The following is a 24,205-nucleotide window of genomic DNA, read 5'->3' as shown; positions in this document are numbered from 1 at the left end:
CGAAGCTCTCTGGGCGGTTTACAAAAGCTACACTCCCTGTTGTCATGTAATCAGTTGCAGAGTGAGGCTGTTCCAGGTTCCCAAGCCTTGAAGCTTCCACTACAGTACTGGAATCTAAATCATCCCTCTCGGATTCAGAACCAGAACCAGATTCCTCAGTGCTAAGGTGCCCTGTGATGTTTGGGCCAGTCCCCACAAGCACACACTCAGCTCATGTGGGACACCAGCCTAGTTGATTTGGCCTTTTTGTAAACACAGGTCACCTGAGAGCAAGGCCCAGAGAACACCCAATGACATTCTTGCATCTGCACTTTGTAGAGGGAGACTAATGCCTACCAACTAGCTGTCTTTCAGAAAGTTTGTCCACTGTCACTGGTCTTCTCAATGAAGCTCTGGTGGGACATAATTAGAAAACTATGGCAGTAGAGCTCACAGTAGATGCTTAGACATTTTGGCAGCCCATCTGCACTTTCATGGACTATAGTCCACTTCATCAAATGCAACAGAAACAGGAAGGGTGACTGCTTTTAAAAGAGCAGGAGGAGGTGATATTCATCGGCCCAAATGAAACTATCCCATGAAGAAGCTTCCTAAGTTCATACAATTCTGGCTTTAAAACTGGGATTGTTCTAAAGTGAATATTTTTTTTCTTTCCCTTCCTAACTCATCGACTTAAACTTAGCCAAAGGTTTATTTTTATAATGGTATGAAAGACAGAACCCTCCGCTGATCTACAATCTACATTAATAGTTTTATTTCAACCACAAGCGAATATAACAGCTGCCCATTAATGCAAATAGTAAAGCACAAGGAATTCTTGTTGGGCAATTATAGGAATAAGATCTTGTCGCACTAGAAGAGTCGTCAGTTATCATCATGGCCTAATTATTACAGGTAATGATGCAGGAAAAGCAAGAAATCTATGCAGAGAAAAGTGACTATTTCTTGAGCAAACCACTGTAGACATCCACAGCACCATTTCCATTGTTCTTCTCTTCAGATTAGAAGCTCAGTGTCCAAATTACTTCATTCTTGACTTATGCCGTTTTCTTATTCTTCATGCAACAAATGGATTTGTAGAAGTCCAAGAGGAGCCTTGTGGTTTCCTTGGGCCAATCTAGTGGCATGAAGTGTCCACATTTCTCCAGTAGGTGTACTTGGGTATTCGGAATAGCGTTGGCTAAAATTTCTGCCCCATATGGATCCAATATCTGAATAGCAAAGAATGGAAATACAGCAAATCATTTCCTGGCATCCACTTTTTTAAGGCTGTAGAAAGGGCGAAGAGGGTGCTGAAGACCAAGAACGAGGATTCAACAAGTGGAATGCAAGACTTCTGGCGAAAGATGGTCTAAATCAATGTTGAATCTGAACAATGGAAGGAGCCTATATAACTCTAAGAAGCACCTTGCAATTATAAACCCAGCCAGAAGGCTAAAATCTCTCACATATTCCTGGAAACAGACTCACACGTGTGTAATTCCATATCTCCTGGTACTGAAATCTACCCGTCTGCAAAAAGACTGACTGCAAATGCAAAACCTTAATTATGAATACCTGGAATTTTGAATGGCCATTTCAAATATGGGAAATCTGGAAAAAAATATTTTGTAATTTGGGTGACCTCTGCAGTCTGACTCCAGCAAAGGAGATCGTTACCTTGTCGTTGTGCTGGAGCTTGAGCACTTCAAGGATGCCATGAGCTAAACCGTGAAGGGACACCCAAGACGGGAAGGTCATGGCAGAGAGGTCAGACTAAATACGATCCCTGGGGAAGGTAATGGCAACCCACCCCAGTATTCTTGCCATGAAAACTAAATGGATCAGTACAACCAGAGATATGCCGGTATACCATCGGAAGATGGGACTCCCAGGTCGGAAGATGGTACAGCCGGCAGAAAGCTCTGGCGTGGGCTGGTCCATGAAGACACGAAGAGTCGGAAGCGACTGAACGAATAAACAACAAACTGCAGACTTCCATCATGTGGCCTTGCTCCAGCATTGAACCAGGGGCGTTCCAGGGCGGACGGTGAAGCACCTACAACACTTAGGTTAAACCAAGGCTATTTGAGATGGGTGTACCAGGGACCCTAGAATTTTAGCCTTAGTTTTCCCCCCTACAGTGGCGACCCTTGATTGGTCTCCGCAAGCCAGGCAGAGGGTAGGGGGTGGGCCTAGCAAGCTGAATGGCCACCAGAGAGCTCACGCTGCCTCTCACCATCAGGATTACCCGCCAGCACCCCGGAGAAGTGAAACCGCGGGATTTCGTGGTAAAGCAGCAGCAACGCAGTACCGTGAAGCCAGGGCCTTTGTGCTGTTTCACTGACTCTTTCTACTGTGAATAGTCCTTTAATTGAAAGTTAAAACTTCCTAAATAATTAGTTAACTTTAAGAAAGTCACAACAGCTATAAATAGAATTAAAACAACAGTATAACAGCAAGAAACATTGTGTCAGATTAAAGAGAACATTGCATATGGCTGGATTTTGGGTGCTTCTAAAAAAGAAAGCTTTTGTTGTGCAATTGCCCTGCCTTGTACATGGAATTTTACAGGGCCCCCAGACAACATCATTGCCTTCACTTTGTAAACCTTCCATCTTTCCCCACCACTTCTTCCATCCTTTTTCTCACCACAGAATATTTGTTAAGGAGGGAAAGACAGAATAGCTCCAGAATGTCTTTTAATTAGTAGGGCAAGGAATCATCATCCTGGAATAACCCACTGTGTAGGACTTTTTTTAGTTGTAAAATATTTCAAACACAGGTCATTTTCATATAAAATTCACAAGCTCTTATTTAACACACATCCTTTGATTTAACAAAGCACGCTTCTAACTCCTCCCGCTCTGCGTTTTTCACACTCTGGCTCTTTGCTCTTGTGCTGGCGGTGCCCACGTGCCTTTGCTCCACATTCATGTTGGGCACAGAGCTCAGAAACAACCCACCCCCATGAGGAAGAGGCAGTGTCACACTGCTATATCCAACACTCATTTAGGAAGTGAGCTGCTGTCGAAATAAAATATTTTCCCAATTTCAGAAGATCTCTCACATGTCATTCCCATAGACATACTAACTCTATGAAAAGTATACATACCTTATCATCCTTTCCCCAGATGATCTGTGTGGGAGCTCTGATCTTGCTCATGTTGTCATGAAGGTCATACCTGGACTCCCCACCGGATAAGTCCAGAAAACCTTTCCAATGAAGAAGCAGATTTGCTATATAAAAAAATCATTCTCGGAGACATGTGCTCCATCCCCAGCCTTCTCCCACCTACTCTTCTTTCTGGCCTATCCTATCTCCTCCTGCCCCACTACCTCTTATTCATTCATTCAATCATTCACTTAAATATTTATAAATCACCTTTCTTAACCAAATCCAGCAAAGGACTTTCCTACCCGCTACCCCCCCACTCCCAAACTGCTCTTCCTAGCCTCTCAGCCCCACCAACATCCCAGGCACGCCCAGGCTGCTCCAAGGCTCTGGAACTCCCTTCCCAGGGAGGATGGGCTGGCTCCCTCTGTGCTACAGTTTCGGAGGCAGGCAAAAACTTTTCTATTTCAGCAGGCTTTTGGAACTATACTGGACCTGTGTTAATGTATTGGAAACCCCCCCCCCCTTTTAACCTTTTACAGTTTTTAACATTTTTAACATGTTTTTAATTTTACTGTAGGTTTAATTCTAATTTTAACTTTTGGGGTTTATATTTATATGTTTTAATTGTACATGTTTTAATTTTGTAAACTGCCTTGAGTCCCAGTACTGGGAAAAAGCCGGGATAGAAATATATCCCTGTGCCCCTTCCTAGAGTTGGAACACCTACAGGTCCTGTCAGATGAGTACTTCAACCAGACCGTCTTTCTGCGAAAATGGAACGACCCTTTAGTCTGGCTCTTTGGGGGCATTGAGGGAGTACAATCTTGTCTCTGCAGAGATGTGGCCGTTGTACGGTTTTTAAAAAATGCTTTTGAGCCTGGGATGCAAGGATTGGGTTTTATATTGAGGCTTAGAGCCAGCTGCTATAGGAGATCACTTTTCCCTGCCAGGACCTGATGCAATGCATTCAAGCCAACAGCAAGTCTCCCCTCACAGCACACACCTCCAACAAAGGAAAACGTGAGTACAGCACTACACAGAGGCTTAAGGGCACATTAAACGTGCTTAGGGGAAATAATCCAGACTTAGGTGTTCTAGAAAAAGATGGAAAAGACTGGGGAAGAGGCGGGGCATCAGCAGGACAGACACAGCGTCATGTGAGTACTGGGCTGCAAATCTGCACACCAGGCATGGCGAGAGTGCACTAAATCACTGGTGTGATGGAGCTCCTAATTGTGGAACCCCTTCAAGGCAGAATAACAGATAGAACCCACACAAAATGGATGCAATAAAAAAGCCATAAAAACATATTCAATTATTATTTTATGATTTATTTATAGAGCACCATCAGTTTTATATAGCACCATCAGTTCTATATAAAATCCATAAAACAGAGATTCCCAATTAAAATAAAAACAAATTTACCAATAAAGAACAATGGCCCACACTTAAGGGAAGGCCAGCAAAAGCAAGTGGGTCTTCATAGCTTTCCTGAAGCCCCACACTGACAGGGACTGAAGAACCCCTGATGCAAGTTGATTTTTGCAAATGTTTTCCATATTAAACTAACCCTCCCCAGGGGCAGATCTACATGAAGGGTTTGTCCCAGGGTCGCTTTGTAGTAGTGGCACATCATTCACATGACGCAGCCGCCATTGCGAAGCCACCCGGGAGCAAACCCTGGAAACTCCGCTCCAAAAAGTCAGGCACTTACCCCAACTTTTTTGGCAGCAGAGCCCATGGCGCCCCCTGATTGGTCACCATGGGTGGCCCTGCGCCTGTAGAAGTAAATAAATAAATAAAAGTGGGGGGAGGAGAGGAACGGGGCCGTTCCTCCCCACACCTTTAAATTTTTGTATTATTATCTGTATCTGTGCAGCTGCGCACATCCAGATAATAAAAATAAAAAGAAACTGGGGGGAAGGGTTAAGGTAGCCAGAGGGAGGAGAGGAGAGGTGGTTCGCCCCCAGTCCCTACCCCCTCTCCTCACGTCCTCCCTCTGGCTGCCCGTTCCTCCCCCACCCCGATTTCTTTTTCTTTTTGTTATCTGTATCTGCGCAGCTGAAGAGATATAGATAATAAAATAAAAAAAGGGGGAGGGACAGCCCTTTTCCTTGCCTCCCCCCTATTTTTTTGGGGAAAAAATCGGGAAAGTTTGCACTTGTGTTCCTTCCCGTGCAGATGTCGGGAAGGAACGCAAGTGCGGGGCGCAAGGTGCCTCACAGCACCAAAGCACCGCCATAAAGACGGGGGCCAGGTTGTTGTGTTGTTTTTCAATATGTAGAGAACTCTGAGAATTTTTAGATCTTGTTGAGATGGGCAGCTTGTCCCTGACCTCACTGCATTGGGACTACCAGTAAAGAGCCCAGAATATGGGGTTGGTAAAAGGTGTGGCTCTCTCTTCCAGCCTTCTCCCACTGATTCTCCCCACCTCACACTCTCTGTGGGTGAGAAACTACCCCGTGTCCTTCCATTCTCAAGAACTGCACTGTGCTTGTTGTTGCTCGCGTCAGCATAGCCACACATTCATTCTTAGCCCTTTCCTTCCAATCCTGTTAAGCGTGATCATCTTTGCCTCATTCTTTAATGTGTGGGGTACATTGGCTGCATTTAGACATGCAAACTGAAGCGCAGCATGGCAAGGAAGCATAGGAATGGCAGCACAGCTGGGTGGTGGTGGTTCAGCTAGAAGTGGGATGAAACCTCACTGGGATCCCCTGCAATAGGTAGACTTGAATCCCACACTTATAGCAATTGTTGAAACAAGCCATACCATCCTCACTACTGCACTTACATTTTTCATTAAATTTGTGGTCCTGTAGCCGCAGTTCGAGAAATCCATTTACGATCTAGGAAAAAAACAGTACAAGGCTATTAGGGTCAGGGCATGCAGTATATGGCTTTCTTCTCCGGAACCAGCAGAGAGTGGTTAAGAGCTCCACCACACCAGTGATTTATCACACACTCGCCATGCTTGGTATGCAGTTTTTCAGCCCGGTACTCACAGGACATCATCCACGTCCTGCTCTCATTTTGCCTCTTCCCCTCCATGTTTGGTTTCTTTTTGGAGTGGGGGAAGTCTGGATTATTTTCCCTCCCTGCGAAATAAATGCGCTCCTCCCTCCCCTGAGAAGAGACTTACTTTTGAGTAAACAGAAGTAAGACACCAGGAGTAAGCATAGGGTTGTAGAGGACTTATTTCCAGTTTGCTGTTTTAGACTTTAAGCTTCTGAGTGACCACACTATTAAAAGTCAGTTCTATATGTGTTTATTCAGAAGTAAGTCTCTCTCTGTTCAATGGGGTTTACTCAGAGGTAAGCATACATCTGATTTTAGTATGACTTGAATGTAAATGCATTTGAAATCAATGGGTTTTACTCTTGAGTAAGGGAACCTGCAGATCTGAGGTTTATGAACCTGGAGATGCACAGCTTTGCATGATCAAAGGAAAGGAAGATCGATCCTTCGCACTTGTGGACTACCATGAAAATGGCTTTAAGGGGGAAAATTTAAAAAAATCCCTTAAAAAATCAAGGGATGAACCACTCTGATTCAAACTTGGCATGCTGAAAGCCCTCCTTATGAGCTATCACTGTGCCAATTTTGCTCTCTTTATCTTTAAAACTTACACAGATGTAACCCTTTTTTTAATTTCTACTTTAAAAAATCCTTTAAATCAAAGGATGAACCAGTCTGATTCAAACTTGGGGTGGCTAAATCCCTCCTTAAGAGCTATCACCATGCCAAGTTTGAGCTCTTTTTCTTAAAACTTACACAGATGTAAGCATTTTGGTTACCTTGGAGCAAAGGAGGGGACCTGACCACCTTTACAAAAGAAATTAAAATGATTGTTCATCTGCCCACCCTTTGAAATTAGCAAAACAAACCTTCGCTCCTCCTCCCCTGTAAACCTTTCCCAAGGGGCAGGGCTTGAGATTTCACTGGCATAGTAGTGCTTGAGGTGCAAAGATACATAAGCTGAAAAAGTGCAAACAATACACAGATGTGAAAGTGCCCAGCACTTGACTTGCTAAGGAAACGGCAGGGGAAACCACAGATGAAAACTGGATTAAAAATGGAGCCCTAAGAGACATAAGCCTTATTCAATTGTTTCCCATGAGTAGTACAGATGCACAGAGAAGGGGGAGCAGAACCATGGTGCTGCCTCTTCCCAGCATGCACAACACTGGCCACCTCCTCAGCATCTGTGATTGATTGCAGCACAAATGGCTGCAAGTGAGATTCATCTTTACACCCACAGGTGCTCCACGTGATGGGGATCCCTGTGCAGCTAGGAGCCGTAATGGCAAGGAACGCTTATGGAAAGGGGAAAATTTAACTCTTGCTCTGCAACATAAGGGGGGAGGGGGAGACTCACATGAGGTTCTGGCCAGGACAATTCAGCAAGGGAGGTTCCCATGACTAATTCTATGGTCAATTAGCTGTGCTTGGACCAGCATGTGGGGCAACAGGCAGGCTTTAAAAATGCAAGGTAAGAGCCATGCCGGATCAGACCAAAGGCCCAGTCAGTCCAGCATCCTGTTCCCCTCATGGCCAGTCAGATGCTTACTGGAAGCTCACAAGGGGAAGATGAGCACAGCAACACCCTCCTGCTCACATTCCCAAGCAACTGGCCGGCAAAAACATACAGTGATTAGTAGCCATTAGTAGATGGTCTTCTCCTCCACGAAAATAGAGCTGCTTTCCTCTTTGTTTCCATATACTTACCAAACTGAAACAGAGGAGGGCTCACGGGAGACACCAAAACACTGTTTGTGGGTGATTCTTGATTAGATGTGGTGTCTTAATGGCAATGGAGGAACGCGATGCAGAGGATCTTCCCCAAATGTCTGGGTCTGGAAGACTAAAGCTGAAACTCCAGTACAAATGCTGGGAATGAGCTCCACTGAATACCGAGGGATTTTCCTCTGTGGAAACATGCCTAGGTTTGCACTGTAATTGTGGCTGAGTGGCTAGAATTATGGGAGCGGCAAAAGTTTAGTTCCACAATCAGCCACAGAACGTGTTAAATAACTAACTCTTGGCCCAACCCAGCCTCCTCCAATCTGGTGCTCTCCTGATGTTTTGGACTCCCATCACCTCTAGCCAGCATGGTCTATAGTCAGGATACGAAGTTGTGGGGGCGGAGCTGGACGCCATGATGGGTAAGATTTCTCCTTGAGAGACTCCCGTACGGGGGGATCTGAGAACTTAATTATCTCATTCAAAAAGGCATGGGTCATTAACGAAAATGAAGGGAAATTACTATGATTTTTAAGTGAGGGTGAAAATCTTGTTTTTGGAAGCAGAATCAGTATAAGGAGTGAGAAAAGCAGCCCGGTTTTTTAGGCTGTAAATTAGTCAGACGGAACGGAGGGGGGAGCGATGAAAATGAAACTGGATTTGTGAATGTCAGAGCTCTTCCGTCTCCCAGTCTGATAAAGCACGGTGATTTACACTCCTTATCTGAGAAGAATGTCTAATTGGCAGTAAATTCACCCTTTAAAAAGCATCGAAGGAGGAAGTGTTTATCTGCATAGAAAAAGAGATGATGCGGATTGTATACGGGACATTAAGTGAGAGTTAAAATAGATCCATGCCGAACGTTAGAAAATAATAATAATAATAAAAACCCTGGGAAGGCTACCTGGCAGCGAATACGACCCTCTAATCATAATTTGGCCCGTCTTGAGAAAGTATCTACAGAAGAAGTTATACAAAGTAGTGGGAGTGATAGCGACGGGTCTGTCAAGATGGCGGAGGAATCTGGCACGGTGCCAACTTCAACTACAATGGAAGATCTGAAGAGGCTGATTTTGGATAGTACAGCAACACTGAGTAAAAAGATGGATGAAAATGATAAGAAGGCGGATAAGAGGATGGGGGTGCTCGCAGACAAGATTGCCCAGAATGACAGAGCTATAAAGATGCTAGATGTTGAAGTAAAATCACTGGAGAAAAGGCAGGATGCCTTTGAAAAAAGTTGTGAGGTGAAGTTCCAAGATCAAGAATTAAAGCTGATCCAGTTGCAAGATCAGGACCGACATTCCAACGTACGAATTAAAAACTTTGTTGAAGAACCAGCAAAGGAGTTGAGAAAAATAATTTTGAAATGGTTCAATGATATGATGCCTGATCTGGATATAAAAGACTGTGACCTGGAAAGGATCCATAGAGTGGGAGGAGCAAATTACAGAGGAGCAATCAGAGACATTCTTGTGAAATTCTTGTGAACCGCCCAGAGAGCTTCGGCTATTGGGCGGTATAAAAATGTAATAAATAAATAAAATAAATAAATAAATAAATTTGGCAGTTATTATAAAAAGGAGCAAGTGATGAAGAAATTGAGGTCCATGGCCATGATAAAATATAAAGGCAAAGCAGTGCAAGTATTCAACGATGTCTGTCAGCAAACACTCCAATGGAGATGCAGCGTCAAGCAAATAACTGAAACGTTAACAAGAAGCACAATAAAATATGCTTGGGGTTACCCTGTTTTCTTAAAGTTTTCATATGGTGGGTGCCAATACAGAGTAACCTCTTTGGATCAAGGCAAGGAGTTGCTGAAGAGTCTGGGTTTATTTAAGGAAGCAAGTCTTGGAGCTGAAGCTGGAAACGGAGCTGAAGCGGGGGCATCTGGGATGGGGTAAATTGTTGAATGGTTTATGCGATAACAATACATAAAAGCTGTTAAGTATAGAGATCTTGCCGCTCAGGCGGAGCTCCGCCTCCCCCCTCCCTTAAGGTAGTTAATGGCCGGAGTGGTAGACCTACAGGGATATGGGGGGGAAGGAAGTGGGGTGGGTGGGATGGGAGATTGGGGGGGTTCAATAGGGTGGGAGGGAGGGAGTTGAAGGGGGGGTTAGGGTTTGTGTTTTTTGTTGTTTATGTTTATGAGTTGCAGAGCACACGGGATCGGAAGAAGAATCAAAAGAGTAAATATGGATAAAAAAATTAAAGTATCAACGCTCAATGTTAAAGGTCTGGGGGCAGTCGTGAAAAGGAGGAGAATAGAACAAATGTTAAATAAAGAAAGATCTGATATTATTATGATGCAAGAAACACACCAAAAATTTGACGGCGTAAATGAAATACGGACAAAGTGGTCAGTCTATTATGAAAAGTCATTGGGGACATCAAAAAAAATGGAGTGGCAATTTTGATTTTTTTAAAAAAGTGGATTTATATTAAAAACTATAAAAAAGGATGATAATGGTAGATATCTTATGATAAAGGGACAATTTGAAAGTGAACAATATACATTAGTTAATGTTTACGCCCCCAATGAGAGACACAGAGAGTTTTATATGGAATTATTTAAAGAAATAGAGGAGTTTAGGGAGGGGCATCTTATTTTAGCTGGGGACTTTAATATGGTAATGGATAATAGAGTGGATAGGTCAAACCCCACTAAGGCGGAAAAGAGAAATAATATTACTATATTAAATAAATTAGTAAAAGAAAAAGATTATGTAGATTGCTGGCGTTTGCTGAATGGGGCGAACCCTGGCTTCTCTTACTACTCCTCAGTTCATCATACATACTCTAGAATAGATTATATATTTGTTTCAAAAGAGTTTGCAAGTAAGGTATGTAAAATGGAAACGGGGGTAATAAAGGTAACAGACCATGCATTGCTAAGTTTAGAGTTCACAGTTAGAAAGAATTATAAAGAAGTGTTTAAGTGGAAATTAAACACAAAACTTTTGAAGTATAATAAAGTGGTAGAAAAAATGCAAAGAGAACTGTCAGAGACTTGGGAAATTAATGAGAAGGGAGGAACGACAAGGGCAGTAGTTTGGGATACCATGAAGGCAGTAACAAGAGGTATATGTATTAGAGAAATGTGCAATTTAAGGAGGCAACAAATAGCAGAGCAGGAAAAATTGGAGGAAGAGATTAAGAAATTGGAGAAAGATTATTGGCAATTTAAAAATAAACATAAATTAATAGAAATACAAGCAAAGAAAAAGCAATTAGAAAATTTAAATTTAGAGGAAGTTCAGAAAAATTTAATATATATGAAAAGGGAGTATTTTGAAAACAGCGATAGAAATTCTAGATTGCTTGCCAGACTCACACAAAAGGAAAAAGCCAGGATAGGAATATTCCTATGGGATAGGAATATTGAAGGATAAACAAGGGAATTATTGTCATATAATGAAGGGTAAAATAAAAAATTTTCAAGAATTTTATCAAGAATTGTATAAGGGAAAGGATACTCAAAAACAGAAGTTGGAAGCTTATATAGAAAAGTATATAAAGAAGGGAATAAAAATAGAACATAAAGAGTTAATGGAAAAGGTAATAACTCAAAGAGAAGTAGAAGAAGTAGTTGAGAATTTGAAAGTGGGTAAATCACCGGGGGTAGATGGTCTAGGCTCAGAATATTATAAGGTTTTAAAAACTTTTTTAGTACCGAAATTATTGAAGCTGTACAACTCCATATTGGAAGGAGAAAGAACACCAGAATCATGGGAACATTCATTAATAATTTTAATACCAAAAACAGACAAAGATTTGACTGTCCCTGATTCATATAGACCGATTTCATTAATTAACCAAGATGCTAAAAAAATTTCAACTATTTTAGCAAGGCGGTTGAACAAATTAATAGATGAATACATAGGGGAGGATCAATGTGGATTTGTAGCAGGTAGACAGATGCATAATTTAGTGGGAAGAGTTTTAAATGTAATACAGATGATAAATAAGTCCAAGGTTAAAGCGGGAATTCTGGCATTGGATATTTTCAAGGCTTTTGACTGTTTGAGCTGGCAAGCTTTAAAGATGGTTTTAAATAAAATGGGATTCGGAAATAAATTTAAAGCTATAATAGAACAGTTGTACTCTCAAAATACAGCTGTAGTGGTAGTGAATGATGGTGTGACGGATAAGATACGACTAGCCAGAGGGACAAGGCAAGGATGTCCACTCTCGCCGGTCCTATTTGTAATGGTAATGGAATTATTGGCGAATGCAATACGAGAAGATGAGATTGAAGGAATAGGTAGTATGAAAAAAATTAAATTGAATATGTTTGCAGATGACACGTTGCTGACCATTAAAAATCCAATAGAAAAGATGGGGAGAATTAAACAGCAATTGAGAGAATTTGAGGATATTACTGGGTTAAGAATAAACTGGTCCAAATCAGAAATGATGTTGTTTAATTATACTAAAAAGGAAGAGAAGGATTGGGAAGAAAAGGGAAGAGAAATGAGAGTTAAGAATCAGATTAGATATTTGGGAATAAAAATTACGCAGAAGTTAGAGAGTTTAGAGAAAGAGAATTTAAATGTGTTAAAAAAAGAGATTTTAGTAAAATTGGAGAAATATAAAAGATTAAATTTATCCTGGTTTGGAAGAATAGCATTAATAAAAATGAAGATTTTAGCAAAGATTAATTTTGTGTTTAGGATGCTACCAATAAAAATTTCAGAATTAGAGATAAAAAGTTGGCAAAGTATCATAAATAATTATTGTAATGGTGATAAAAAAGCGAGGGTAAATAAAAGTAAATGGTATCTAAGTCAAAAAAAGGGAGGATTGGGTCTCCCAAATATTAAACTATATTATGTAGCTAACAGATTAAGATTAAGAGGTATAGCTAAATCAAATGATTTTGAAGGAATTTGGAAACAGTTCCTAATATTTGTGTTTTCTAAGGGAAGTGGGAAACCACCAGCAGAAGAAAGTATGAGATTTTGGAATCAGGAATGAGATCCCAAGGTGGGGGGTGCACTTGTATGTTAATCTTGATTATGTTATTTAGATAAGATATTATGTATTCATCATTTCAACATTATGTAGTATGTTGTTGTTGTTTTGTGTGAGAATGTAAATGTGTATGTTTAAGTATTGTAGAAAAATAAAAATTTATATATATAAAAAAAAGGATACGAAGTTGTAATCCAAAACATCTGGAGGGCACCAGGTTGGGGGAGGCTGGTCTAACCTAACTCATAAGACAAACTCAAATAAGAAACATAAACACTTTGTATAGTAACAGATGCTATATAAACATGACACTGTGCTGCTGATAATAATAGTAAAGTTATGTAGGGTGACAATCCAGATGTGTTGGAATGGGTGACCATGTGGAAAGGAGGACAGGGCTCCTGTATCTTTAACACTTGTATTGAAAGAGGAATTTCCCCAGGTGTCATTTGCATGCATGCATGCAGCACTTAGTGAAGTTCCCTCTTCATCACAACAGTTAAAGCTGCAGAAGCCCTGCCTAGTGTGACCAGACAAAAGAAGGCAAGGTTCCTGCAGCTTTAGTTGTTGTGATGAAGAAGGAATTTCACCAGGTGCTGCATGCATGCAAATGACACCTGGGGAAATTCCTTTTTCTATGCAACTGTTAAAAGATACAGGAGCTTTGTCCTCCTTTCCATACGGTCACCCTGGGTTATGTTAAGCTCTGTTCTTTATGATTTTATATTGCAATTTATTAATTGCACAGAAGCATTATTGTCTTTGCAGTGCTGTTTTTCACCTGTAGGGGTAATGGCAGCTGATAGTATGCACCAAGTTTGAAAAGCTCTTTTGTTTGCTGTTTATTCAAAGGAAGAAGAGGGTTGTTGCCTTCAACCTTGTGGCTTTCCTCCAGTTTCTTCAGATGACGGACAAATTCATTATCTGTTGGATACCTCAGACCTGAGGATTAGGAAAGAACACACAGATTACAAACACAATTCAGGATTCTGAGCCCAGTTTGGGCAAAGACAAGAGTGAAAGCGGGCACTGGGAGCGAGTACCAATGGTTGCCAACTTTTTTTTGCTGGAAAGGCTCCTCTGTGCAGCAGGTGTTATTTTGTCCTTACTGGATTAGATTGCCAGGAAAAGCTTCACCTGTTGAATGTCTGTTTGTCTTACAGTTTTTGCAATCACAGAAATCTTGCCCCCAAACATTGGCAACCTAATAAGTGCCAGGGAAAGAGAAAGGTGAAGGGTGGTCATGCGTGGGACGGGAGGGCTTGCTTGCCATAAGCCAGCCTTCCTTCTTCATTTTTTATCCCTCGTTAGGAAAGTTGTGAAGATGAGTTTATAATCGAATGTCATAAAATGGTAGCTTAATATAATAGCCATCCATTTTCCTCTTTATCCAGGCTTCTTAGAGTGGGGGCGCGCAACCCACAGTCCGTGGGCCACCTCAGCCACACCTGGTAGAGCTTTGCCCACTTTTCCCTGCAGCCAAACAGAGGTGCTACTAGCAGCAGAGAAACAGCGACCTTGCTGGCGAGTAGGAAAGGCAACCACAGTGGCCCCGCCTGCACGATCGCTGTTTCCCCACCTCTTTCCCAATGATAGAATAACCAAAATATCTCAGCAAGCAGGGAGGAGAGGATTAAACCTCCCCATCTCTGCATGCTGGTGTGTCTCTGTGTGTGTGTGAACGTGTGTGAGAGAGAGTTAGTTAGTTAGTTTATGTGTGAAGGGCTGAAGAGTGTATGTAGACACTCACCCGCTGGGCAAAGGAGGGACAAGGAGCAGACATCAGACGGGTAGAGAGCAGCATAAACCCCAGCGACCATTCCGCCCATGGAGATGCCAGCCAGGTGGAAAGGCTTTCTGTTCAGACCAATGCATTCAGTAAACTGAAACAAGAAGCATGAATGAAGCCATGTTGTATGCTGTCTATCCCAGCCTTCAGTACTGCTGATGGGAGTAATCCAAGGAAGACACTTAATCGCTGAAGCAACTGAGACTGGGATGGGATGGAGTAGGGACAGCAATGAGTCAAACTAGATTTTCCTTCAACACTCTCTAAGGTGGAGGGAGTTCCAGGATGGGTTGCAATGCAGGCGCAGACCAAAGTGGGTCAATTCAGCAACTATTTAGCTTCATGGGGAACTTATGGAATCTCCTGACTTGGAAGTTTTTGAGAAATAGTGGGCCTGAGCCCTAGGTAGGTGTGGTTTTACGATTCAGGCCTTTTTCAAATCCTCTCTGTGCTAGCCTGGCAACTAGCTTAGAGGGGAAAGTTCAAATTGGAGGGATTTAAATATGAACTCCCCTATTTCAAAAAGCTTCACCCCATTATTTATTTATTTATTTAATTTATATACCGCCCCATAGCCAAAGCTCTCTGGGTGGTTTACAAAAGTTAAAAACAGTGGACATTAAAAAGTACACAAAATTTAAATCCATCAAAAATAAAAACCAACAGTATAAAACAACAGTATCCATTTAAACAACAACAGTTCTGGGGTCCATTAAAAAACAATCAAACTTAGCATATATTGTTAAATGCTGTTAAATGCCTAGGAGAAAAGTCTTGACCTGGCGCCGAAAAGATAACAATGTTGAGGCAGGACCCCTCAAATTCATATTTAGCTTGCAGTGGGGTTCGCTCCTATACCTGCTATGGGCTAGCCCTCCCGGATGGTCCTTTATGGTTTACGAGAAAAAGAATTCCAAACTTTTTAAAAGGGGGAGGGTGTTAGCAATGGCAGAGAATGCTCACTACATCTAGGAGCAGCCTTGGCGAGCTTCTGAACTGGCATGTCCTGCTGGAGAGCTTGGGATTTTTAGGAGGCACATCCTGTCCGACCCGGCAGGAAATTATGTTCTTCAGCGCTAGTTTCATTTCCAGTTTAGGAGAGGCTCAACAAGGCCTCTCCTCTCTCCAGAAACCTGTCCCCATTTCAAAACTAATTTTTCCTTGCAGAGGGAGGCGTGGGCTGCATGTATCTGATTGTCTTTGAGCTCTACAGACAAGTGCTTGAAAGGTGTTCTTGCTGCCGTTGCTTAAAGGGCTCACAAAGAAACCTGGCAAAGCATGAGTGTAGATGGAGGTGAGTATAGCTTATTCATTGCTAATGATCACTATGATACGCAGTGCAGAGAAATGACTGCAAAAAAGGAACAACTGGATTCGTGCTAATGGACAATTTATTGCAGTTCAGGTAACCACATTCATGTCAGCTGGTTTGTGATTCCTTCATCAAACGAAGAGGAGTTCTTCCTAAAACCACTCACTTTCAGTCTTTGGGCTGATACAGTATATGTCCAAAGACTTCTAAGTTCTATTCGGGTGTTAATGCCCTCATGTGATCAACACATCATGTGAACGGGAGAGTGGGGCCATGCCCACGGGCCTCCGATGGCGTCTCCATTAACGCACAACCTGCTGTCTATGCCCTGGGGAAAGGCCTGCAAAGGAGAGCCTGATTTCTGCATGTAGCTCACCCACACCCGCCCAAATGGCTCTTCAAGGCCGCTCCTTCATCGTGTGAGTTCTGTCTGTCACTAGTAACTTTCTCTCCCTTCTAAGAGGGTTGAGGTCTTTTTTGGCTTGTGGAAGACTGGCAGGAGGGCTTGCTAGCGTAGGGTGACCAAAGGACCAGGAAAACCCCAGAGACCTCCGGAAAACCAGGGATCTCCGGGGCAACCGGGGCTGGCCCCCAATTTACCGGGCGCGTCTTCTGTGTCTTCCGGAGGAGCTCAGATCAGCTACGCCATTTGTGTGGCTGATCTGAGCACTTCCTGGAGACGTGGAAGATGCGCGCAGGCCATCCCCACCTCGCACAAATGAAAGGGCCATGCCTGCTTATTGGAGGAAGCGTGGGGCACGTGTGCGCTCCAAGAAGAAGAATGCCTGGCCAGCCGCCATGGCAGCTCAGATGAGGACCAGCAGCAGCTGGAGCAGCCACCCACCTGCGGCGCCCCAGCGCAGAGCCTGGACCCACACTTGGCTGCATGGGTGAACTGGGTGCTTCTTGGGGGGAGGGAGGGAGGGGGGAGGAAAAGGAGGACACAAGGGGGAGGGAAAGGCAGTTTTTGCTTGCATTTAAAACAATGCTTTAAAGAGAGCCACTCTTTCTTGCTTAACATTAAATCACACTGAATGGGCCTGAGAAAAGATTCATGCAGTGACCCAATCATTCTTTCCGTCGTCTTTCTCCACCCTTACTTGGGAATAAGGCCTATTAAACACAGCGAGGCTTGCTTCTGGTTAGGGAACAATCCTGCCCATGCTGGCTGTGGAATGCTGGGGGTTGTAGGACATCTTTTTTTGGCTAGAGGATTGCACCCTTTGCCTCCCTTTCTAATCTTTCTTTACTGCATATTACCCTTTTTCTGTTTGGTCTAGCACTGGTGTACCCCCTCCTAACTACAGTGTTCTTTAGTTAACTCCGGGGAAAAAGGACAATAATAGATTTTCTTTTCTATTGATCTTGCAGAGGACAACAAAAATGACGACCACAAAGACATTTGTACAGCAACTAAAAATACATGTTAACTTCAGATACATGTTCTTTATTTCAGTGATTTTAACATCAACATATTATGTAGAAGAGGTTTGTCTTAATTGTGAACTGTAGAATCAGACATGTGACCAAGGCCACGCCCCCTTGGGGGCAGTTATGTCAGGATGGGCACGTCTCCTTGAGGGTGGCCATGTTGTCCTCCTTTCTAGTTTCCCAAATATGGTCACCCTAAGCTAGCAGCAAGAGAGTGGGTTGGGTGGGGGAGCTCTGAAAAGGAGAGTCCGCCCTAGGCTGCTGGCCACTATCCCATCCCCGGTGATGGTGAAACCTGAGCGATCAGGTTCCATATCATAAGAGGATCCTGAGCCCATAAAAAAGCCTCCTGTCCTCAGATGTGCCCATCCAATGCATGGATGGGGACACAGCAGCAGGGAGCCCCACTATACAAGGCCAGCCCTACCATCAGGCAGAGTGAAGTGGCCGCCTCAGGCAACAGATTTTGGGCATCTTGAAAGGGTAACAAATGGCTAATTATTAATATATATATATATATATTACTGCCAGGGATGGGAGAGGTGCTTCTGTGGCAAATAAGCCAGCTGACATTGGGTACTATGTGCCTCAACTTGAGTGGGTGGGATAGGGGGACCATTTACTGCTCTGCCTCAGTCAGAAAAACGGCTCGCTATCCCACTTCACAAAACTGCGATTGCATGAATTTGATTGCCTAACTAGGGCTCTAGAGCAGCCTTCCCCCAACCTGGTGCCCTCCAGCTGTTTTGGCCTCCAGCACCCATCATCTCCAGCCGTCATGGCCAATGGTCAGGAATGCTTGGATCTGAAGGCCAGACTATCTGGAAGACATCAAGTTGGAAAAGGCTGCTCTAAAGGAAGCACTCACCTGGTGTAGCCTTTTAGCTTGATCAAGTGCAGTGCAGCTGTCTCCTGGCAAGCAAGTGGTTTCCCCATGTCCAGGTAGGTCAACACAGATCAAGTGGATGTCTTTAGGGAAATCCTTAAGGGCAAAAACATCAGGAATTAGGCTTTCAGAATGCAACACTGGTTACCAAAGTTGGCTTCTTGAACACTGCCTACACCTGTGCCACTGCTTCCACCTGCATGAGTTTTTAAAAATATTTAATGGTGCAATCCTATGCATGTTTAGACAGAAAGAAGTCCTACAACTCCTAGCATCCCCCAGCCTGGCATGTTGGTTTGGCAGCAAGGGAGTTGTAGGTCTTCCCCCATCCCCCGTCTAAACATGCATAGGATTCTATCCTTAAATGCTTTTTTTAATGTGATGGTGTGTACATCCTGCACATTTAATCATCTTCATTAACATAGACCTCTTAGCTTCTTGTTGCTGATAATGTGATTTTGGACACACCCACAAATAAAGAGCTCCAGGGTGACAGTGTGCAAATCTGACCCAATTTTTTAAAATATGTACACATACTAAGCCTACTCCGAAAATCAAGACGACCGACATTAGTACATGAAGATAAAGGGTAGAGAGAGAGGGCACAATGCTCAAAAATCCCCCAAAATGGATTAAGGATTACGACTGCAACCCTAATCCATTTTATATTACAACAGTAAGGGCAGTGCTAGATAAGACCAGAAAAATATCTTCATGATGTAACCATGTTGCTTTGCAAAAGGCCTCCTTTGAAAATTCAGGTGCATGTTACTACAGTTTATGCTTGAAGTTATGGTGCTCAAATAAACTGTATTATTTGTGAACTTTACCAGTAGTGTATGTGTCTCTGTTTCATTGGAATCCAGTGGGCATTACATAATTACTCCTTCTAGGTATGAGGCCTAGAAAAGTGCTTCTATGATTAAATACAAGGCAGGCAGTCCAGGAAGGAGCTCCTTTACAATAATGAAGAAATATGGGTCAGATCTACACCAAGCAGGATATAGCACTATGGAAGCGGTATGAAAGTAGTATATAATAGGCAAGAGCCACACTAAGCAGGATATAGCACTATGAAAGCGGTATATGGCAAGTGTCATGGGCCCCAACAGTTGTGAGTGCACTTCAATACCACTATAAAGCACTAGTGTGGCTCCTGCCGCCGCCCCGCCTTCTTCCACCGAGCTCTCCGACCCGGGTGGCTCTTTCGCCGGGGGGGGGGGGCGCTGGGGGAGGCAAAGAAGAACAGAATTACGGTGGTGGAGGTGGGCGGCAGCGGCAAGGATGCAGCCAGAGAGCCCGGAAACTTTTCGCCCCGTCCCCGCGAGGGGCGATGTGGGGCCGCCTCTGCTGCCTCTGCCTCCACCTCTTCTGGCCAGGATCTACACAAGGAGTTTCGGGGCACCCTGCAGGCGCACGCAAGCGCCTTCAAGACACCTTCACGACTCTTTGAAGGCGCTCTACATTATAATGGTATATTCAACCTTAATAAAAATCTCATTTCAGACATGGGAAACAGGCCAAAGCAATTGTTCCAATGAGGAAGATCATATTGAAAGAGCTGGTCTGATCTTTGCTCTAGTTCCTATGCCAGAGAAGGTATTGCAGCTCGTCCATAGCAAGGCCTTGTGACCTGAGGAACGAATGGGAGCCCAGTAGGCCCTATAGAACTGTTCCAGGCTTCTGTCATTATTCTAAGCATCTGGGCAAAATGGATAGTAATGTGGGCACTGCCTCACTTCTCTGTTATGGTGCTTGATTTCCAGTCTTTCCATGACCACATCTTCAGCCGATTGCAAAACATTTACATGCAAATGCCCTGCTAGGACCGGGAGGAGTTGTCCCTAATCTTTGGCAAAGCTACTTCGGGCTGAATTGAAAGCTGTTTACTTAAGAGAGATCCTGGAAGAGTCCAAATAACAGCTGTGCCGGATAAGACTAGGACAATATCCCCATGATGTAACCATGTTGCTTTGCAAAAGGCCTCCACTGAAAATTTAGGTGCTTGTTACTACAGTTTATGCTTGAAATTAAGGTGCTCAAATAAACTATTATTTGTGAACTTTAACAGTAGTTGTGCAAGTCTCTATTTCATTGGAATCCAAAGAAACTATGGCTATAACTACCCAACAGTAATTACTTGTTCTAGGCATGAGGCCTAGGAAAGTGCTTCTATGGTTAAGGCAGTCCAGGAAGGAGCTCCTTTACAATAATGAAGAAATGTGATTGTTCAGGAGGAGAACAAGGCTGGTTAGCTGCCCAAGTCCATCTGTTCCTGCCCACTAGCGCATCAGCAATATTTATTTGCAGCAACAATAATGCTGGGGTCTAACAGAGCAAAGGAAACATACTACAATTGAAAGTAGCCACATGTCCTTGTCGAGTGAGAACCCATGAAGCATCAAGAAAGATGGATCAAGGCTTGGCTTTCCTCGGAAGAAGTAACAGAACTTGTAGCCTTCATGCTCAGCGTATCTCAGCTTTAAGCCATTTCTCCAATAAACGTACCTAAAGCCAAAAAGAATGTCAAGGTAAATAGACAACAAATAGTTATGGCAGATATTTCTATGTTTGTTTTTACTTCCATAACATTTACAAATGACTTGTGCCACACTAGAACTTGCTCCATAACTAGTCAATTCAGTATGGCCCTCGTTACTAGTAAACAAACTCCTGAATCACAAATGATTTTCAAATGTCAGATATTCATTCATTACTCCAACCTTCCCCAATCCGGCACCTTCCAGATATATTGAACAACAATGGCCAGTATCCCCAGCCAGCACTGGTAAGCTATGGTTTAACTGGTTTTCCTGCACATTGCAAAGGATTGGACTAGAATAGATGATCCTTATGGTCTCTTCCAACTCCATGATTCTATGCAATATTGAACTGTATCTGTGTGCTTCTTAAATTGCCTTTATAACGGGAACTCTTTCTATAATGTGTCTGAAATTTGGTAAGTCTGATCCCTTGGAGGGATAGTAGAATGCCTGACAAACGAAACTGATTTTTAGTAAACTAATAGTTAAGCAAATGCGCTATAAACAATACACATGCATGGGGAAATGAAATGGAACAAATTTTCTTTCACACGCCTCTTTAGACGCTTTTCCAATATGGGACGTCTAGCCAATCCCCATCTGACACTAGAAGGAAGTTCCTTTCAAAAGACAATAATAGGGGATGGGAAGAAAAGAGGGATAGCATTGAGTAAATGTTTCTGTTGACAAATCCATGAGCCCGAAATTCTCCAGAATTTTCACCCACCCAGCTGTATCCTACAGTATTGAGTTGAACTGAACCAGGCATTGGATCATTTTGTGAACCTGCAATATGTTTTCTTGTTGCAAAAACCTGCATATATTGCTCCGAAGAGTTCAGCTTAGCCTGGCAGGCTTAGCTGGTTGCTTTAGGTTCTCTTGTTGCTTGATCTACTTAACTACATTTTGCTGACTGGTTTACTCTATTCTAATCTTGCACCAACAATCAATATTAAACTTTCCTCTCACATTTGCTCAGATTATATTTTAGTGAAATATTTCACTTCCCATGAAATGGGCCCCAATTTTCAGCATTCTTTTGGATGGGAGATGCTTGAACAGTGGCAAAACAATTCACAGCTCCTGCTGAATACAGCCAAAGTCCTTCCTCATAAAAATTAAGACGAGATTGAATTTTGCATAGCAGTGGAGATCACCTCCCTTAGGGTAAGGGCCTGAAACAAACTCCACCTTGCATGCTCTGGAACTGACCACCAGCTTGTCTTAAGGTGTTGAGCAGAGGGTTGGACTCGATGGCCTTATAGGCCCCTTCCAACTCTACTATTTTGAGGCCTTAGCTAGACCTACCTCATAGTCCCCCACGGAGGAGGGAAGTTCTCGCGTTGTGATTAACGCAAGATCCCTCCTCCGTTTACACGTGAAGAGTGACGACCTCAGGAGGAGAGGCATCGTGCCCGCCATTTTTTACTTATTTTTTAAAGACACAGGAGAGCACCAACGTTCGTACGCTAAAGATATATTTTTTTAAAAAATAAATAAATACTTTCCCCTCTCCCCCCCATCCTACCCCGAAAGGGTGCAGCTGCCAGCTCTGTGTGAGGAATTGCGCGGATCCAGGTCAAAACGTGGCAACGGGCCACACGTTCCGCAGTTTTGGGAGACTGTGGAAAAAGCGGGTCCAAAGGGGAGGGCGAGGTCCCAGGGCAAGGGAGGGATGATCCCTCCCTGATCCTGGGATCCCCTGTGCGTCATGTGGACGCACAGGGATGATCCTGGGGTTTGCCCCGTGATTTCGCCTGGTCTAGCTAAGGCCTATGATTCTATGATTAATTGCATCACATGTAGCTAGGGTCAAGGTTTTTTTCTCTACTCAAGAGTAAGGGTTTTTGGTCCCAATAAGAGCAACCATACACCGGGAGGAGAAGATAACTCCTTTTTTTTCTTCCCAAAATCTCCCCCTCCCTGCCCCGTGGGAATAAAAAAAACCTTTTGTCTTGGTTCCCATGCAATGGGGGGGGGGGGATTTGTTGAAGAAAATAGGAATGTGTAATCCTCCCCTTCCAGGTGCATGGGGCCCCAGTCTGAATAGGGACCATGTGTACTTTAAAGAAAGAGAAACTGGGATCAGCTACAGGCTACACAATAAATGAAATGTGGAGCATGATCCTCAGACCATGTCATCTGCTTCCAGTCTTTGGATACCAGTCAGCCTCTTTTGGAACTTGATAAGTCGCCTGGTTGGATCATGCTATTAGTCTCCGACCCACCCTGTGCCCTGGAACACGGCAGTCTTTCCAGAAATCTTACCGTTTCAAGAGTATAATCAGTAATGAAGGCCGCAGGAAATAGATGGTTACAACGCTAATCAATAAGGCACCTACAAAGATGCCAACCTGCACCAGAAATATCTTGAGAAAACTGAAGTCCATACTGGCCAATTATTATATTCTTTGGTGCCTGTATATATAAAAAACCAAAAAAAAAAGTTAATAAAAAAAATGGAAAAGGCAATAGAGTAGAGTAAGGGCTTATTTAAAGAATAAAGGGAAAGAAACATATACTTTGTTTAATTTTTTACATTTATATACAGCCTTTCTGCCAAGACACCCAAGGTGATTTACACTTAAAAAAACTGAAATATATATTTAAAAAGCAGAGTTGTCTCAGGCCAATGGAAGGCCTCTTCAGAAGCTAGTGGCATAAGCTCTGTGGCCGGGCTTCTCCTCTTCTGCCTCCCCTCAGGGCGCAAAGGTCTTCAAGCAATCAGGGAAAATGGGGAGGCGAGTTTCCTCAACTGTTTTTCAGGCCTAAAAACGTCCCTTGGGAGTCTGTTTATGGGCCAGATGTGTTATGTCCAGTTTTCCCTTTAAATTACAAGATTATGTAGGCAAAGAATGGCTGTAGGTTTTTACGGTTTATAATAATTTATGCTAAGTATTATGCTGAATATAAGGAAAGCTGAGCGAAGGAAGATAGATGCTTTTGAACTGTGGTGTTGGAGGAAAATTCTGAGAGCGCCTTGGACTGCAAGAAGATCAAACCAGTCCATACTCCAGGAAATAAAGCCAGGAATGGCATTAAAGGCAAAACTGAAGTACTTTGGCCACATAATGAGAAGACAGGACACCCTGGAGAAGAGGCTGATGCTAGGGAAAGTGGAAGGCAAAAGGAAGAGGGGCCGACCAAGGGCAAGATGGATGGATGATATTCTGGAGGTGACAGACTTGACCTTGGGGGAGCTAGGGGTGGCAACGGCCGACAGAAAGCTCTGGCGTGGGCTGGTCCATGAAGTCACGAAGAGTCGGAAGCGACTGAACGAATAAACAACAAACATTATGCTGAATAAGTTATGGTAAGTGTGGTTATATTGGAAGAGGTTTAACAACTCATCGCCTTCCTTTGCTAGACCAGTTGTACTCAAATTGTATGCTGAAAGGAAATTGCCAGTATGCTGCAATAAATTAAT

At 43.2% G+C, this 24,205-nt stretch overlaps 1 protein-coding gene across 1 annotated transcript; it reads right to left on the bottom strand.

The window, feature by feature from the left end:
• Positions 1-922: 922 nt before the first annotated feature.
• Positions 923-23,180, bottom strand: LOC134396850 (monoacylglycerol lipase ABHD6-like). The gene is made up of 8 exons (XM_063123438.1): positions 23,047-23,180; positions 20,587-20,743; positions 18,218-18,331; positions 14,568-14,700; positions 13,599-13,759; positions 5,892-5,946; positions 3,095-3,195; positions 923-1,211 (listed from the first exon to the last, which is right to left on the bottom strand). Exons 1-8 carry the CDS (start codon positions 23,166-23,168, stop codon positions 1,038-1,040), a joined length of 1,017 nt encoding a protein of 338 aa, XP_062979508.1. The 5' UTR covers positions 23,169-23,180; the 3' UTR covers positions 923-1,037.
• Positions 23,181-24,205: the final 1,025 nt, after the last annotated feature.

The sequence above is a fragment of the Elgaria multicarinata genome, chromosome 3, assembly GCF_023053635.1.
Source record: "Elgaria multicarinata webbii isolate HBS135686 ecotype San Diego chromosome 3, rElgMul1.1.pri, whole genome shotgun sequence".
NCBI classification, from domain to species: domain Eukaryota; kingdom Metazoa; phylum Chordata; class Lepidosauria; order Squamata; family Anguidae; genus Elgaria; species Elgaria multicarinata.
The sequence above is the reverse complement of the archived record's forward strand: the minus strand, read 5'-3'. Positions and strand labels throughout refer to the sequence as shown.